This window comes from Brassica napus, chromosome C1 (genome assembly GCF_020379485.1).
Source record: "Brassica napus cultivar Da-Ae chromosome C1, Da-Ae, whole genome shotgun sequence".
NCBI lineage: Eukaryota > Viridiplantae > Streptophyta > Magnoliopsida > Brassicales > Brassicaceae > Brassica > Brassica napus.
Genome location: NC_063444.1, coordinates 5,673,468 through 5,690,270, shown reverse-complemented (window position 1 = coordinate 5,690,270; position 16,803 = coordinate 5,673,468). Strand labels below are relative to the sequence as shown.

General features: G+C 37.3%; 2 protein-coding genes and 1 pseudogene across 2 annotated transcripts; 2 read left to right on the top strand and 1 right to left on the bottom strand.

Moving 5' to 3' along the window:
* Positions 1-3,045: 3,045 nt before the first annotated feature.
* LOC106396980 (profilin-1) lies at positions 3,046-4,369 on the top strand. Its single transcript, XM_048745393.1, has 3 exons — positions 3,046-3,509; positions 3,762-3,899; positions 3,974-4,369. The coding sequence occupies exons 1-3, from the start codon at positions 3,387-3,389 to the stop codon at positions 4,106-4,108; spliced, it is 396 nt and encodes a 131-aa protein (XP_048601350.1). The 5' UTR covers positions 3,046-3,386; the 3' UTR covers positions 4,109-4,369.
* Positions 4,370-4,417: 48 nt separating this feature from the next.
* On the bottom strand, positions 4,418-6,840 carry LOC111206844 (glucan endo-1,3-beta-glucosidase 12-like). The gene is made up of 4 exons (XM_022704267.2): positions 6,472-6,840; positions 4,916-6,250; positions 4,794-4,836; positions 4,418-4,725 (listed from the first exon to the last, which is right to left on the bottom strand). Exons 1-4 carry the CDS (start codon positions 6,527-6,529, stop codon positions 4,563-4,565), a joined length of 1,599 nt encoding a protein of 532 aa, XP_022559988.2. The 5' UTR covers positions 6,530-6,840; the 3' UTR covers positions 4,418-4,562.
* Positions 6,841-7,073: 233 nt separating this feature from the next.
* LOC106355794 lies at positions 7,074-13,953 on the top strand (annotated as a pseudogene).
* Positions 13,954-16,803: the final 2,850 nt, after the last annotated feature.

Genomic DNA, 16,803 nt, shown 5'->3' with positions numbered 1-16,803 from the left:
CATCCAGTTTTATATCAACTATAACAAGTGATGTCATCATCAATTTTTAGTCTCGTTAACTAACGCTAATTGAAATGAGTTCGTGACGGTTAAATAACTGATGCATCTACTATTAGGCCTGGGACTTTTATCCGAGATCCGGATTCGATCCGAGATTCGATCCGGATCCGATCCGAAAATCCGGATATCCGGAGGGGCCGAATCCGGATCCGGATAATAAAATGTTGGATCCGTCAAAGCCGGATCCGGATCCGGATATCTTGATTTTTTAGTCCGGATATCCGGATCCGTAAGTTTTATTAATAACTATTTCAAAAATAGTAATATCTATATATAAAAACTAACTTTATTTAATATATTTTCATTTTTATAATAGTATATGTAAATTTTGTAATATTATACATATAAATAATTAAAAACATTATATATTTTTTATTTTTATATTATTTTTAATATTTTTATATATATTATTATTATTATTTTATTTATTTTAAGGATCCAAATCCGGATCCGGATATCCGCCGGATATTACAATTTTTAGAAGGATATCCGACACCCGGATATCCGAGAACCCCGGATCCGGATAAGGATAATAAAATTATGGATCCGCCGGATAAGGATCCGGATCCGGATACCTTAAAATTGCCCGGATATCCGATCCGTCCCAGGCCTATCTACTATGTTTATTTTTTTAATTAATAAATTGAGAGGATATATATCCTTTAGTAAGATTTTGTAGATCAAACTGAACTGTAAAAGAATATTCTTTTCTTGTGATGTTGAGCAGATAAGTGAATCTTTTTTTTTTTTGATGAACTAAGGGCCCGACTGGTTTTCCCGCTACGACCCATAAACACAGTTTTTGCAGTTAGTAGCGGTTGACAGCGTTTCGAAACAATCATACAAACCGCTTCAAACCTCTCCGAACCTCTTAAAATCTCCAGCTAGCGTTTGCGGTTGCGGGTGGAAAAAATAAATATAAAATTCTTTTCAAAAATATTTTAAAATTTTAAAATTAAAATTATAAAATAAATATTGTAAATAAAAATATATACATATTTTATATATTAATTAAAATTCATAAACAGTATCATAATTTTTTTTATAAAAACTTTAAACTAAATTTTTATTAGAATTTTTAAACATTTATATACACACAAATATAAAACGAAATAAAATATTCTTAAAAATTTTTTAATATAAATTTTCAAAACAAATTTTATTAAAATTATAACTTTCAACTAATTGAAAATTTTCATAAATAAAAATAATATTTGTATTAATCATATTATATTTAGAATTATTATATTTTATTACAATAGTATGTTTTTTATATTTTTTTAATGTTATAATACGTTAATATAGGTAATTTATTATTAAACCGCTGCAATATCTTATAATCAACCAGTCACAAATATCCCGCAAACGCAACAATTTTCAAACGTTGTACCAGTCATACGAAATGCTTAATAGCGCTTGAAACCGCAATCATCCGCATCCGTAAACTCTCGCATCCGCAATCGCAACCGCTACGTTTAAACCAGTCGGTCCTAAGATAAGTGAATAACAACTAATTTTACATGTGTATATTTATAGATCGTGGCTGAGATTTCTTTTCGATACAAAAACGCATCATCATTCTTTTGCTATCGATCTACGGCCCTGAAACGGGCCCGGCCCAGTCATAAAATATAAAAAGTAATAACATATGCTGTCTATTCTATGCCGTTGACATTTGCGTCATGGTTCTAGCTTTGAGTTTTGTTGATCGGTTCAACAGTTATAAATATTTGAACAAATACAAAATACGTAGTTATAAAGAAATCTTCTTCTTCATCTTTTTTTTTGCAAACAAAACCTTCTTATATAGTATTGGAAAACAAAAATAATTAAAAAGTTTTTTTTTTTAAACGTCTGAACTCAATTAAGAGGGAGTACAAAGTTTTATAATGCAACACCAAAATGAAAATAATTAAAAGGTTAAGTTGACAAAAAAATTAAAAGGTTATTGTCGGCAAATCATTCCCATCCCACCTGTCTTTATTTTGTTCTAACAGCTCATCGAGATGTGGGATCTGATTTTCTTTCTTTTTACAATGGAAATAGATTGTATTATTGACGTATAAACGAAATTGTTCTGCTATTTTTTTTTTTTTTTTGATAATCCAGGGTTCCCCGCTTCGCGGATCATTCCCTGGGTCCGGTTAGACAGCGGGCCAGTTTCACCCGGGAGGGTATTCCATGAGCCCGAAGGCCCAGTACCCGCTTTTGTGACAGGGATGAGCAGTTCGCCTCCGGCTAACGTCGAACCCGAAAACATGATAATTAGCCTCCAAAATTCTAACCAGTAGAGCTGATTCATCCCACTCTTCTGCTTTTCTTTCTTCTCATTACACAGCACTAAATGTCTTAAGAATCTCAAATTATCAATTGAATTTTTAAGAGATTATTTCTTTGTTTCTAAAAAAAAATAAAAGTGATCTTAATAAAAATCTATTGACTTATGGAAATGAGAATATTAAATTGTAAAGGATGGACATAAATAATGGAATATTATTGTGTATGGCATACAATACAAGAGCATATCCACCCTTTAACCCAATGATGTCCATACTTTGACATATTCGCTATGGTTTTATGAATTAAAACCAGTATTATTTATTTACGTAAAATTAATTCATAATCATTCCTTTTTTCAACAGAAAAAGAAAAACAAGCCGTGATTCCTTTTAGAAAATAATCTCGAACATTTTCATATATATCACTAGACATTTGATCAAATAATAGTGTTCTTGGTCACAACTTATATAATATGTCTTTATTGATCATTATGTATGACATGAACATGCGAGAAATTATATGCTTTTCACTTTCTTGGAAAACAAAACTTTATTAATAATGTAAAGTCTAATAAACGAGATTTGATGTTACATACAAAGCATTTTTCCATTATCACGTTAAAATTTATCTATCAAATTAGTTATGTTCACACATCACACATAATTTATGTAAATGTCTCTAAGTTCCAGAAAAAAGATATATATTCTGAATTCATTTCAAATAACAATTATAAATCAAATTTTAGACAATGAATTAAAAGGGAGATATATAGCTTACAAAGATGGGAGAAAAAGATAGAAAATTCTGAATTTAATTTTATAAACATTTAATTAATTTTAGTATTTTGAATTCAGAATAAATTAAAAAAAATATTTTTATTTTATTTAAGAGGATTTTATGGGATGCCTAAAATCGTGTTATTTAATCCAAGTTGAAGCTTTCATTGAGTCCACGAACAAAAAAGCTCAGAAGAAGAGAAAACAGAGAGAGAGAGAGAGAGAGTAAAGAAAACAATCTAAGCCGCCGGAGAAGAAGAAAAAGAAAAGATGTCGTGGCAATCATACGTCGATGACCATCTCATGTGCGATGTGGAAGGCAACCACCTCACATCCGCCGCCATCCTCGGCCAAGACGGCAGTGTCTGGGCCCAAAGCACCAACTTCCCTCAGGTTCATTCTCTTCTTCTTCTTCTCCGATCTTTGAATTAACCTGCTTGGATCGTCTTTCTTTAGGTTCGTGATCGGATCTGATGACTTGGATCTGCTATACGAATCAAATTTTACTTGATCAGATGACAAAGGATTCAACTTTGAATGATTTTGACTTTGATTAGTATATTGTAAAAACCATGCAAAGGATCTGGTGTTTTAGTACTATGATCGATCATTGAAAGCTTTTGTGTTCTTGGTTTATGTTTTTAGCTGAAGCCTGCTGAGATAGAGGGAATCAAGAAAGACTTTGAGGAACCTGGACACCTTGCCCCTACAGGGCTATTCCTTGGCGGAGAGAAGTACATGGTTGTCCAAGGTGAAGGAGGAGCTGTCATCCGAGGCAAAAAGGTAACATCTTTCGATATAACAAACAAGACCCTTTTCATGATATCGGAGTTTCATGTTATGATCATCTTTTGTAGGGACCTGGTGGAGTCACTATCAAGAAGACCAATCAAGCCTTTGTCTTTGGCATCTACGATGAGCCCATGACTGGAGGCCAATGCAACTTGGTGGTCGAGAGGCTCGGCGATTACCTTATCGAGTCTGATCTCTAAGTTCACTCACAACAAGTGCTTCAAACCAATTTGAATTCAAGGTTCTTCTGCCCTGTATTATGATTTTGATTGTTGTTGTGCATCAAACAAACCTAAACTATACTCTTGAAATGATCTAAGAAACAATCACATTTGTGTTTTGTTTCGAGTCTCTATTGCATCTTATGATGGCTTTAATATTGTTTCTCTTGTGTTTGTATTTCTTAATGTATCTCTGGTTTTCAGTTTGAATAATGAAATAACATTCTGTTTGGTATACAATTCGAGTTTGTAAAGCGCCTGTGATCAGGCTCACCTTCTCTTAGTCTGTGATTTGAACTGATTTCATTTGAACCAAACAGACACTACATCACCAGGGTAGTCTTTCCAAGAAACCACTGGTACAAAAGTTGTGTTAAATAACGGTTTAACTCACCTCAAAACTTAACAGACAATAAGGAAACAGTGGATGCTGTCACCAATGACTCAAACTAACTACAAAGCAAGGGAACAAAACAGAGACTGTAACTGAAACCACCATTTGTCTGTATCCTTCACTGCTTGAAGAAGGTGAAGCCATGGGTGAATCAATGGCAGTTATGTTTCCTGTGATATTACCCGCCATTGTTCTGTTCATTCTGCGCAAGTAACAACTACATCAGCTTCTATATTAATTACAAGATTGAGGCAGAGAGAGAGAACTCACCCATCAGTAGATGGAGCAATCATGTACAGACAGTTACCATAGCCTGAAATTGCATGAAAACTCAAGTGAGACTACAATGGCTTCACATTTACTCTATAGATGTATGAATCCAAAACACTTACTAGGGTCCTTGTCAACTTCAACACTGACTCCTCCAAAGCTGCAATCTGAGCTGTTCGCTCCACTCTGTTGGTAATAAGTATTGAACGCATAAGACGCATGTGAGAGAACGGTGTCTGGCTCAAAGCAAGGCTGGTTTGGTTGAACAGCAGAACAATCAACACTCCCAGGACCGCAAGTCCAGTCCAATGCAGTCTGCAGCTCCGTCACTGAAGCTTGCGTTGAAGCAACACACCATTTCCTAGTTCCTCCTCCTCCTCCTCCTCCAATGATCACAGTTGAGTTACCAGGACTTGAACTCGGACCTGGACTCGTTGCACTTGAATTCGATGGAGAGACAGGGACAGTGCTCTCCCCGGTGAAGTCTAACGCGTAAACACTCGTTCCATTCGCGTAGAACATCCCCCAGTTTCTCTCAGACTCTATCCCAGGTTTCCTGTTCTCGTTAAACAACGAGAACAAGTACACATCTACCTCCTCCCCAGGCTTAGCAGGAGTACCTGGATCGCCAACCACCTGGCGTATGAGATTAGTATTGTAAGCCAGTGCATTATCAGGAGTAGCAGCCGTCTCTTTAGGCGAACCTCTACTCGGCCACCCCGACTCAGTAACCATAACCTTAACGGTCTTGAAGTTCATAGCCGTCAAGGCGAAGTAGATAGCATCAAGCTGAGCATCAAACATGTTGGAGTAGAGCAAACCAGTAGCGGGGTCAACAACCTGAGAAGACGACTCAAATAAAGCGTACTCAAGCTGAACCTTCTCGGCAGAGTCTCTATAAGCGTAGTAGGGATACAAGTCGATCATAAAGGGAGACTCGTTCTCAACCAAGAACTCAAGCATCGGTTTCAAGAACGGTGAATGCTTCTTGCTGAAGGTAGCTGAGGAAGGTGGGAAGGAGCGTGACAAGATAGCGAGTGAGTGCGAGCTCGAGATCTTGATCTTTTTGTCCAAACCGGATTTTTTAAGAGCGGTGTGGATGTTGCGCATGGCGGGTAGGAGTAGACCGGTGGCGTTGTCCGGAGCTTCGGTTACTTCGAGACCGACGGAGATGGAGGTGATCTTGGTGGTTGGGTAGTAAGGGAGGATGTTGTTGTGGAGCCACGTGTCGACGTTGGATTGGAACTGAGCGAATGCGAGTAAGTCGGCGTTGGGGACGCCGATCATGAGCTCGATCCCTGTGTTTGCAAAGGCTTTGAGGACGTCTATGTTGGCGTCGTAGATTCGGACGAACTTGATGTTGAGGTGTTGGATTAGGTCTGATACTTTGTTAGGACTTGGGAGGTTGTCTGCGTTACGTCCGTAACAGATTCCTATCTTGCTTGCCGCACCAGAATCTACAACAATTAAAAAAAAAAAAGACAATCTAAAATGTCGGTTGCCGACATCTAAAGTAGTTCAAAGGTAACAGATTCGAGATTTTTCAGACAAGAACAGAGATCAACGTAGAACAAAGAAAAGCATCGAACTTTGAGATCGAGAAGTCGAAATAATGTGACCCAGAAGAGAGAATCAGATGTAAATGCAGACCCAAAAGAGGTAATGATTGAAGACATACCGAGAAAGGCAAGTATGGAGAGACAAATCCAGAGGATTAGCTTCAGTCTTTCACCCATTTTCGTTCTGAGGCGCAAATCTCTCAATGTTTGCTACTTTAGTGAAGTGTTCTTCTTTTTATCACTTGTGCTCAGAAAATGCAACAGCTCACACTCTCAAGAACACTTGTTGGTCTTAAGTAGGGAGCACAGAGAGATAGAGGTGCTGCTCTGTATAAAGTGTTCGTCGTGCTTTCTCTATCAGAGTTCGGATTCCAGCTGAGAATATAAAATTGGGTTCATAGAAACGTCTCGATTCCGTGAATTAAGCTACCATGTTTGCCCTCTCTCTCTCTTCTCTCTGTTTGACTGTTGTAGATTTACGGCTTCCGACAAGGAACTCTTTTTTTTCTAGTAATAATGAATTAAAATTAGAATTAAAACGAAAATAGTGTGTAAAAAGCATGTTGGTAAACGGATGCCAGTGCAAAGAGTACAAACAAGTGTTAATTTAACGGTCCTGTAATTCGATGCAAAATTGCATTTACCAAAATAAATTGCAATTCAAACTATTTGAAGATATAATTAAAATAAATTCTCTGAAATAGTTTTTTTTTAAGTTTTTGTCACAAATATAGACATCAAAGGATAACTAATCTAAACTTAGAGTTTAGAGTTAAAAAATGAAATTTTGGAGAAAGAGTTTCAAATTTTAAAAAATAATAAATAAATATTAAAAATTTTAAAATAAAAAAGATTATTTTGATCTTTTTTTTTCTTGAGTGCTATTTTTATGACAAAACTAAAAAAAAATCAATTTGAGAGAATTACCCTATAATTAATCCAATATTATTCATTTCTGGACTGAAACATTCATATTTTGTACTTTTTGCCATAATGTAGACGATGTTTTATGTTTCAAAATATAAAATCAATATTTTTATGTTCATCAATACTATTAAAAGGGAAAAAATTCTAAAAATCTAACTAGAATTTCTATTATTTCTCATGGTACTAACTTAATTATTCTTCATTAAAAGAAAATTAGTCAAAAAATGGTACTAACCTAATTCTCTACGTATACGCTTATTATATACGCATGATTTCATCATAATTATTTTGTGATATTATTAAATAATATCCACCCTATATTTATATATATATGGTTACTTGTGATTTATTTAATAGTTAATACCTCTTCGGAGACTATAAACAGAATACAATATCCATTGTAAAAAAATTGCATCTTTTACAGAAATCAACCATTATTTTATATCAACCTTATTAACTAAACTGATTTCATTAACCATGTTATATATATGAACATTATCATTCACAAACTAAACGATGTTTGTCACAACTTAATATTCCAAGTTGGTTGTATTATTTAATACCAAACCAGTTTCTTTACGAGTCCATAGATATGATTATGGTCTACATAAAACCGGTTCAATCTTTCCATCTGCTATATTTTCAGAAAATGACTATTTATCTTCGATTCTGTTAGATATTTAGTCTAACCAATTATAAATCGGTTAGTGATAACTTCTAAAAACTTTAAAAAAACTTTGTTATTTATTAACACTATATCGATACTTTAAAATAGGTTAGCAGTAGAATTGTGTTTTAGAACAAAATCTACTTATTTTAAAACATAATATTATTTTGAAAATAGTTTTGATACTACATGTTATATTAAACATAGTTGTATATATATATTTGAAATAAATAATTATATACATAAATTATACTTTTGGTTAACTAAATTATTTATCAACCCAATAAAAATATTCGGGTAATTCAAGTTTTCGGGTTATCCGATTATAAATAGTATTTTTTGGATATTTGGTTATTTAAAAATTGAATGTAAATAATATTTTTAAATATATAATTTTTATTTAAAAATTCAGGTACTCATTTGGTTCTCGGTTCGGTTTCAATTTTTCAGTAATAGATATATGATTTGCTCTATTATTTATGCAATTCAGTTCAATTTTGGTTTTTCAGTTCGGTTCGGTTTGGTCCGTGGTCTTGGATAAATGTGCTCAAACTGATACACTATCTTATATAGAAATTCGTTTAAAATATATTTATATACAAAAACAAACCCGCGCTTGGAAAGCACGGGTCAAAATCTAGTTTCAGTTTTAACTGTTCAATATATTTACATTTTACTATTAATTTAATTATTTTAGTTAAAAAGTTTCATTATATATTGTACAGAAAAATAAATTATACATTACATAACCTTTTTACTCGGTTTAGGTGTGCTACATCCTTATGAGCCTATAACATTTTTTTTGGTTTTTCCTTTATTAAATTTCCTTTTTTGTAAGGTGTTAGTTTTCTAAAAAAAATAAGTTAAATTATGTGTATTTTTCCTTAAAAAATAATTTTGCTATTTTGTATTTTACACTTGTGTTATTTTGCTATTAATAAAAGATTAAGAAGACAAACGGAAGGCCATGTAGTTTGTTAACCATCTAGACCTATAGTTCAGAATTCTTCCTCCACCAATTGCTTCCACGCCAAATTCAGTCGACCATGATCCCAAAAGAATCTAGACCAAAGCAGAAAAGCAATAAGACCAAGGCTCAACCACTATCGTTCTCGTCACTACCAGATGAACTCGTAGAGAATATTCTTGCACGTATCTCAAACTGGAATTACCCTAATCTCTCTCTGGTCTCCAAGAGATTCCTATCTATCCTCTCTTCTCCCGAGCTCTACTCAACGCGGTCTCGCATCAAAACCATAGAACCATGCCTCTATTTCTGCTTAGAAGACTCTCCCAATATCTCATCTCCTAAATGGTTTAGTCTTCGGATGAAACCTGCTAATGAAACCCTAAAAGACGACTATGATATTCTTGGAGACTATTCGTTGGTTCCGGTACCGTCTAGTCCCCATACTCATCAAGTAGACTATTCTCTCTTTTTTTTTTGCTAAATTGTAAATATCATATAAATGAAAGAAAGATTTAACACAAGCAAGATCTTAAGTTTGAACACATCTCGGCAAAAAAAAATAAAAACAAGATGGATCAACCACATTATCCAAACAGTTGGATAAAAAACCACTTAAAACTCTATCTAATCCATAAAGCCATAAGTGAGCTAAAATGTTTCTTGGTTCTTCTAGAGGAGATTAAATTCCTCAACTCCTTGTCAAGAGAAATGAAGACGGTTGTAGCAGACAGGGCAGTAGCATTGTGAATCAGGTTATTCCTCTGTTTCCATACATGAAAGATCACCGCTTGAGAAGCCAGCTTCCTTAGCAGGACCTTCCTCTTCGACGTAGCTGTTCGGATCCAGGATAGGAGCTCGTTCCAGTCCGCAAACATCCGCGAGGGAGGGTTGCATCTAGCGAATACCTGAGTCCATATATCGCCGGTATATGGACAGGAGATAAATAAGTGATCACGCGTTTCCGGGAGAGCTGCGCAGAGAGGGCACGTCGCTGGAATTGCAGGACCCCAAGAGATCAGTCTTGATCTTGTCGGTAGGCGATCATAGTTCGCTACCCACATCGTGAAGGCGTGCTTCGGCAGAGCCCCTTTGAACCAGACGACATCATGCCAGGCTTGGCTTGGCTGTCTAGGTCTCAGCACCTCCCAAGTAGCCCTAGAGTTAAACACATTCAAAGTACAATCAGGAGCTTTCCATTCAAATACATCATTGACATCATTAGGAAGTGGAAGAGGAATAGTAGTTAAATAAGAGTGAAAGGCCACTTCCTGCTGAGAGCGTGGATGAGGAAGCGACCAGGATGAACCAGAGATAACATCAGCTACCATCACCTCCTTACGCACACGGAGCACTCTGGGTCCACCAGCACCTATGTAATTAATTAACTGACCAAAAGGAGACCACACATCGAACCAGAATCTTGTGGTGACACCATTGCCAATGACGGTGTTACAGAATTGCAGCGCGAGAGGTCTGAGTTTAAGGATTCTCTTCCAATCCCATGAGTCCGACGAAGCAGGTTCTATGGTCCAGAAGGAGTTTCCCGTGAGATGAACACTTCTATGCCAATCAGCCCACAGCGAGGGGGAGTTAGAAAGCAATAGCCAGATGAGCTTAAGACCCAAAACTTGGTTCCACACAGTGATACTTCTAATCCCCAATCCCCCTTCCTGCTTCGGGAGACAGACCGTCGTCCAACCAATTTTAGCAATTCCTCTTTTCTCAATATTCCCAGACCAAAGGAAGCGAGCGCAGAGAGACTCAATCATCGAAATGCAACCCTTCGGAAGAACAAAGGCTGAGACCCAAAAATTAATCAGCCCAAAAATGACAGATTTCAGGAGCTGAAGCCGGCCAGCGAAAGAAAGCAGCTTGACAGCCCATGCTTGAAAGCTTCTGGTGATTTTGGTCATGACGGGGCGTACTCTGATATTTTGAGCTTCCTGCTCATGAGGGGAAGACCGAGATATCTGATGGGAAAAGAACCAGTGGAGAATCCGTAGCTAGCAATAGCAAGGGATTCACTATGGTCCAGACCCGCAGTAAATAGCTCCGTCTTTGTCGTGTTCATCTCAAGCCCAGACCAAGAAGAAAAATCATCGAGACATTCGGAGATGCCATGGAGGCTGTTGCTGCTACCATCAAAATATATCATCATATCGTCCGCAAACATCAGGTGAGATATCTTAAGATGCTCAGTTCTTGGGTGATATCTGATGTTACCATCCTCGTATCTCGATAGCAGTAGCCGTGATAAGCACTCCATAGCCAACACAAAAAGGTACGGAGAGAGGGGATCACTCTGCCTCAAACCTCTAGTGCTTTTGAAGAACCCACCAGTGGCTCCATTAACAACCACAGAGAAGGAGGCAGTAGTAAGACATTGAGAGATGAGGCTAATGTACTCTTCCGGAATCGCCAAAGCTCGAAGCGACGCGAAGATAAAATCCCATCTTAAACTGTCAAACGCTTTCCTGAGGTCCACTTTCAGCATTCCTCTAGACGAGATATTCTGAGTATTGTAGCCATTAACCAGGTCAGTCGCAAGCAACACGTTTTCCGCGAGAAGACGACCAAGGAGGAAAGCAGATTGCGATTTGGAGATCATCAGCGGAAGAATCTCCTTTAGTCTCGACGCTAGAAGCTTTGCAATCACTTTATAAACCGTGTTAAGACAAGAGATAGGTCTGAATTCTGAAGGATGCGCTGCGTTTGGGGTTTTCGGTATAAGAACGAGATTCGCCGTATTCCATTGCTTCAGCAGATAACCAGATTTGAAAAACTCCAAGATGGCTTCGGTGACTTCAGGGCCGACCACTGACCATACAGCAGTGAAGAACTCCACAGAGTAGCCGTCAGGACCACCCGTTTTATTTTTAGGCAAAGAGAAAAAAACATCTCGAATTTCCTGAGCTGAGAACTCCTTCACAAAGCCGGCTGCTTGCTCCCCAGAGCATTTAAAATCAAACAATAAGTCAAGATCACTCTGCACAAACATCTGAGGTGAAGTATCACCCCCCAAGAGGTCAGAGAAGAAATCCACACACTGCTCTTGAATTTCTTGAAGAGAGTCAACCCGCTGCCCACTAGCATCGACCAGAAAATGGATACGATTGATAGCCTGTCTAGAAGCCGCATATCTGTGGAAAAGCCGAGAACTGCCATCTCCAAAAGCTAACCAATTGATTCTTGATCTCTGGAAAAAGAAAGATGTTTCAGCGTTAGAGAGCTCTTCCCACTCTCGCATTGCCTGAAGCTCGAACTCCGCGTTGGTCGAGCTGGGTATGGCAAGCATTCTGTTCTGGGCCGAGGTAAGCTTCTCAAGAGCCTGCGCCGTTCTGAGCTCAATACCCGAGTAGTTCAATTTGCTGAAGTCCTTTATACACTTCTTTAACAACTTCAGCTTGCGCGAGACTCTGAACATAGCTGAACCTGTAACATTAAACGAGAACCAGCAGTTGCAAATCATACCAGGAAATTCAGGGCTCAAAGTAATGAAATTATAGAACCTGAACGGCTTCTTGACCCTATCCACAGTAGGATCTAGAGTAATGGAGATAACCACATGATCCGAGAACTCAGGGCTGCCAAAGTAAGCTACTGAGGACGGAAACTGAAAGTACCAGTCGCTGTTGACAAGAGCTCGATCTAACTTCTTGGCGATCGAGTTCTTTTTATTCTTGTTCCACCATGTGAAGGTGTTGCCTCTGAAGTTAAGATCATCAATATTTGCAGTCAACAAACATTCATTGAATTCTCGGATTCTTCTGTCCATATTGAGGGAGGGGGGGCTTAGAATGCTCATTCTGATCTCTTATCTGGTTAAAGTCCCCCAAGATTAGCCAGGGCTTGGTGTCGAGCTGATGGGAAGACACAAGCACTGAAATCTCAGACCACAAACAGCGACGCTCCTCAAAGTAGACTATTCTCCTACCATAGTTGTTTGGTTCGGAAATATATTTAATCGGTGGACCCTCCAAAGGACCGCCATCTTCCCTTGTCCGTATCCTTGATTGTCGGAGTCACACGTGGCGTGATGGTCCTAGCATGTCTGTGCCACGTGCGGGTGCGTCTGCTTATTATATTCATGGGAAAATATATGTAATGGAAAGATGCAGGAAGGACGATGACAACTGGATGGAAGTATTGGACATAAAGACACAGACTTGGAGTCCCTTGCTGAGCCGTGGAGCTACTGAGTTTCGCAGCGGCTGGTTTATAATCAAACTGTTTAGAGGAAAGATTTACGTAATTGGTAGTAAGAACTATGTTTATGACCGGAACAAAGATACGTGGGAAGTTGTGAAAACGCACGCTTTGATATTCAAATGTATACTTGCAGCAGATTGATGTGTGATTAAGAATGTTATATATAGGTATACAAGCGATGGTTCTGTCGTACGGTTTAGTTACAATAGGAGAGGGTGGGTAAGAGTCGAGGGCTGGGATTTGGAACTGTTGCGTACGCATAGAAGATATAAGCTTTCAGGGGAGTGTGTGCTTAGTATACGTAACCACGGTGGGAAACTTTTAGTCATGTGGTCTCCCAGGTTTGAGGAAAACAACGGAAAATCAGAAAGCAGAATTTGGTGCGCAAAAATCGCGTTAGAAGGGAGTAGAAATGGGGTTTGGGGTAGAGTGGAGTGGGTTAATGAAGTGCTTACTGTCACCAGTTCGTATAAGTTCTTGAGTTGTGTAGTCAGTTGGATTTGATTTGAGGATTCTTGAAAGATGGTATTTGTTCTGTCTCTCATGCATGATAATAGTTTGAGATCTATAATGTTATTTAACTTGTATTTTATATGAATCATTATTTTCACAATATTAAGTTGAAATGATTTTTAAAAATTTATCTTATATCAACATTGATAGTTCAAAATTATTGTTGCAACTACGCGTATGGTCGAGTGGTGAATTGATTAATTGAGAAAGGAGTATGGATGCATGGACTCTTTATGTCCTAACTCAATTTGCACACAGTCGGGTCTCTCGAACCATTCGGAAGCATGTTGAACCTTGGACTCCTCAGTCCTCAGTTTAATCTAAGATAAGGCTTTCTCGATGAACATGTCCGTCCCAATTCGGCGATAGCTCATCATGTAAATCACTTTCATGGTCTTCTTGACGGTTCTCATGATCTACTTCGAGTATTAACCTAACCTTGAGTAGGGTCTTGTGATGCAACGAGAAAGTTTATGAAACGCTACAAGACGTGATCGCAAATTAGAATCAAAATAATATTTTCTTACTCGGTTTAGTTGTTGATTACGCGTTTAAGCACACACCAATTAACCTAATGTGCCAACAATACCACAATCGAATGGTATGTCATTGTAGCATTTTAGGATCGAATCCACAGAGAACTAGAGACTTATAACACCAAGAATACACAAACCTTCCTAATCTAAGCAAACAAGAAGATAGATGATTTGTAACAAACTAATATCCTAGAAATATAAACAAGTGAATCCATGGGCTAAGGGAATTGACTTCAAGTAACTAAGATCCAATCTAGGTGACAAGCTTTCAATCAAAATAATCTCTTAAGTCTAAACACAATTTTAGACAAGTCCTATGTCTAGGTAAATGTCCATTTGCTTAGAAATCATTAAACATCAAATGTCTTTGGCTTAATTCAATCAAGCAATCTTTAAGTTCAAGTTTAATAACTATCTAGCAATTTTAACATCAAGTGTCCTTGGCTAATCTCACTAGAGCTTAGTTGAGTTGATTCAAACACTTCATCTAATCATGTCTGATGAGAAGTGTTTAGAAATCAGGTTTAGAGTGATCAAGACTAAACAAGCATTAAAAATACTCAACAAGCAAGTTCATACAAGGATCTAATACAATAACACCATAGATCTTCACTAAGTTACTCTAATCTCCCTAACCCATGAATTCTTAAGGAAACTACTCACTAATCTCCATGAAAACACTTAATCTCATAATAGATTGAAGCATATTCAAGTAGATACAACAGAGAATAAAGATAAACAAGGATTAAACAAGCAAATTCAAGAGAATAAGAAGAAAAGAAACTAAAGATTCAAGCTTTCTCTCTCAAGAGTTCTTGTGTTCTTCATAAAAAATAGATAGATCCCCCATTATTGTCTGAAAAGTAGTTATATATTACTAAAACTCGAGCTGGGGTTGACCCATAAAAACAGATATTTTTCTCCGTAGTGACCATAAAAGGTCGCTACAAGAGGTCACTACGCCTGTAGCGACCTGAAATGCCCGCTACGGGTGGCCGCTAGGACACTTAGACGATTTTTTCGCATTCTTGAACTCATAGCGACCTCATTATGCCGCTACGGAAGACCGCTACAGAAAGCGCTTCAACTATAGCGGTCTCTCTAACCCGCTACACACTCCCGCTACGGTACTTAGGCGCCTCAGCTCTATCTTCTGTAGCGACCATCTTTTGCCGCTACGCCTGGCCGCTAGGAATGTCATATTGATATGTGTGTAGTATTTTGATCATAAATCCCTCAATACAGCTCCAAACGACTTGAAACCACCTCCATTGTAAAGCTAACTCAATTTCCAGTGTCTCCACAAATTTTGAGCTTCAGAAGAGATCTTTAAGGCCTTCATCCGTGTTCATCTTTCACTCTTTGGACTCAAAATCCCTCCAATGGTCTTCTAACTCATCCATGGTGCTCTCCAACACCTGATATGTACAAATGCAATGATATGCAACCTAAATGTGCCTAAATGATACTCTAAATGACCAAACCATGCAAGAATAAGAAGTTAAAAACATGTAAATTCACAAGATATCAACTCCCCCACACTAGTCCTTTACTTGTCCTCAAGTAAACTTTCAAGTCCTAAGAAGGAAGAAGTTTGAAAAAGGGAGCTCATAGCCAAAAGACACACATCCTAGCTCTTCTACAACATTCCAAATGATCATAGCAAACAATCATTGGTCATTCTTTTATCAGTCTAGCTTCTCAATGCCTATCAAACTCTTTTTATTTCTTTATACAAAGTGCAATGCTCATCAATCAACAAGTAACTTCAACCAATTCTCACATTCATTCACACACACACACACAAGGTGGATTCTCACAAATGGGCACATGATCTCAATCACTTGGCTTGGTAGATTAATGGTCTTTTATGAATGAAAAGAAAGGTTCAAATACAATCTTTTTAATGGTGGTAATCACTCAAGAACAAGGAGCATGATCATTATGCAAAATTTATCTAAGACTAGGAGCAATTCATGCATACATAGCTCATTCTCATCATTCTACTCTTCTTCCTAAGTGATTACAAATTCTACCCATCTTTTATATTTCAAAACCCAAGTATATACACTTCACTCACATTTCTCACCAAGTGAACTCTCTCTTATTTTTTTTTATTTACATGATCAACCAACTAAGAACTTGACACTCTTTTTCTTTCCCCATTATGATCTTTCATTCATTTTTTTTTTACTTTGGGGAATTCTAATTGACACACTTAAGAGTTTTTTTTCTTTTATTTTCTTGGTTCCTATTGGTTTTCTTTTCTTATTGACACTCTTTGATCTTTTTTTTTTTTTTTTTCAAACCCAAGATATAACAACTTAAAAACACACAAACTCACTCACCATCCTAGATGCTAGTTCAAATGAGGATCTTATGCTAGCAATAGATGAGAACAAACATATGTCGCTCCCAATACTCTCAAGATTTTGCACATGACAAGCTATCAATAAGAGACCTCACTCAACAAATCAATATTGGTTTCAAAGAATGGCAAGGGTTCAAGGGTAGGGGAGTGCCATTTGGGTTAATCAAAGGATAATACATGGAATAAGATAACCCAAATGTGTATGAAATCCATGATCAAGTATGCAAGTGCCCATATGCAAGAGAGATTAAATTCATT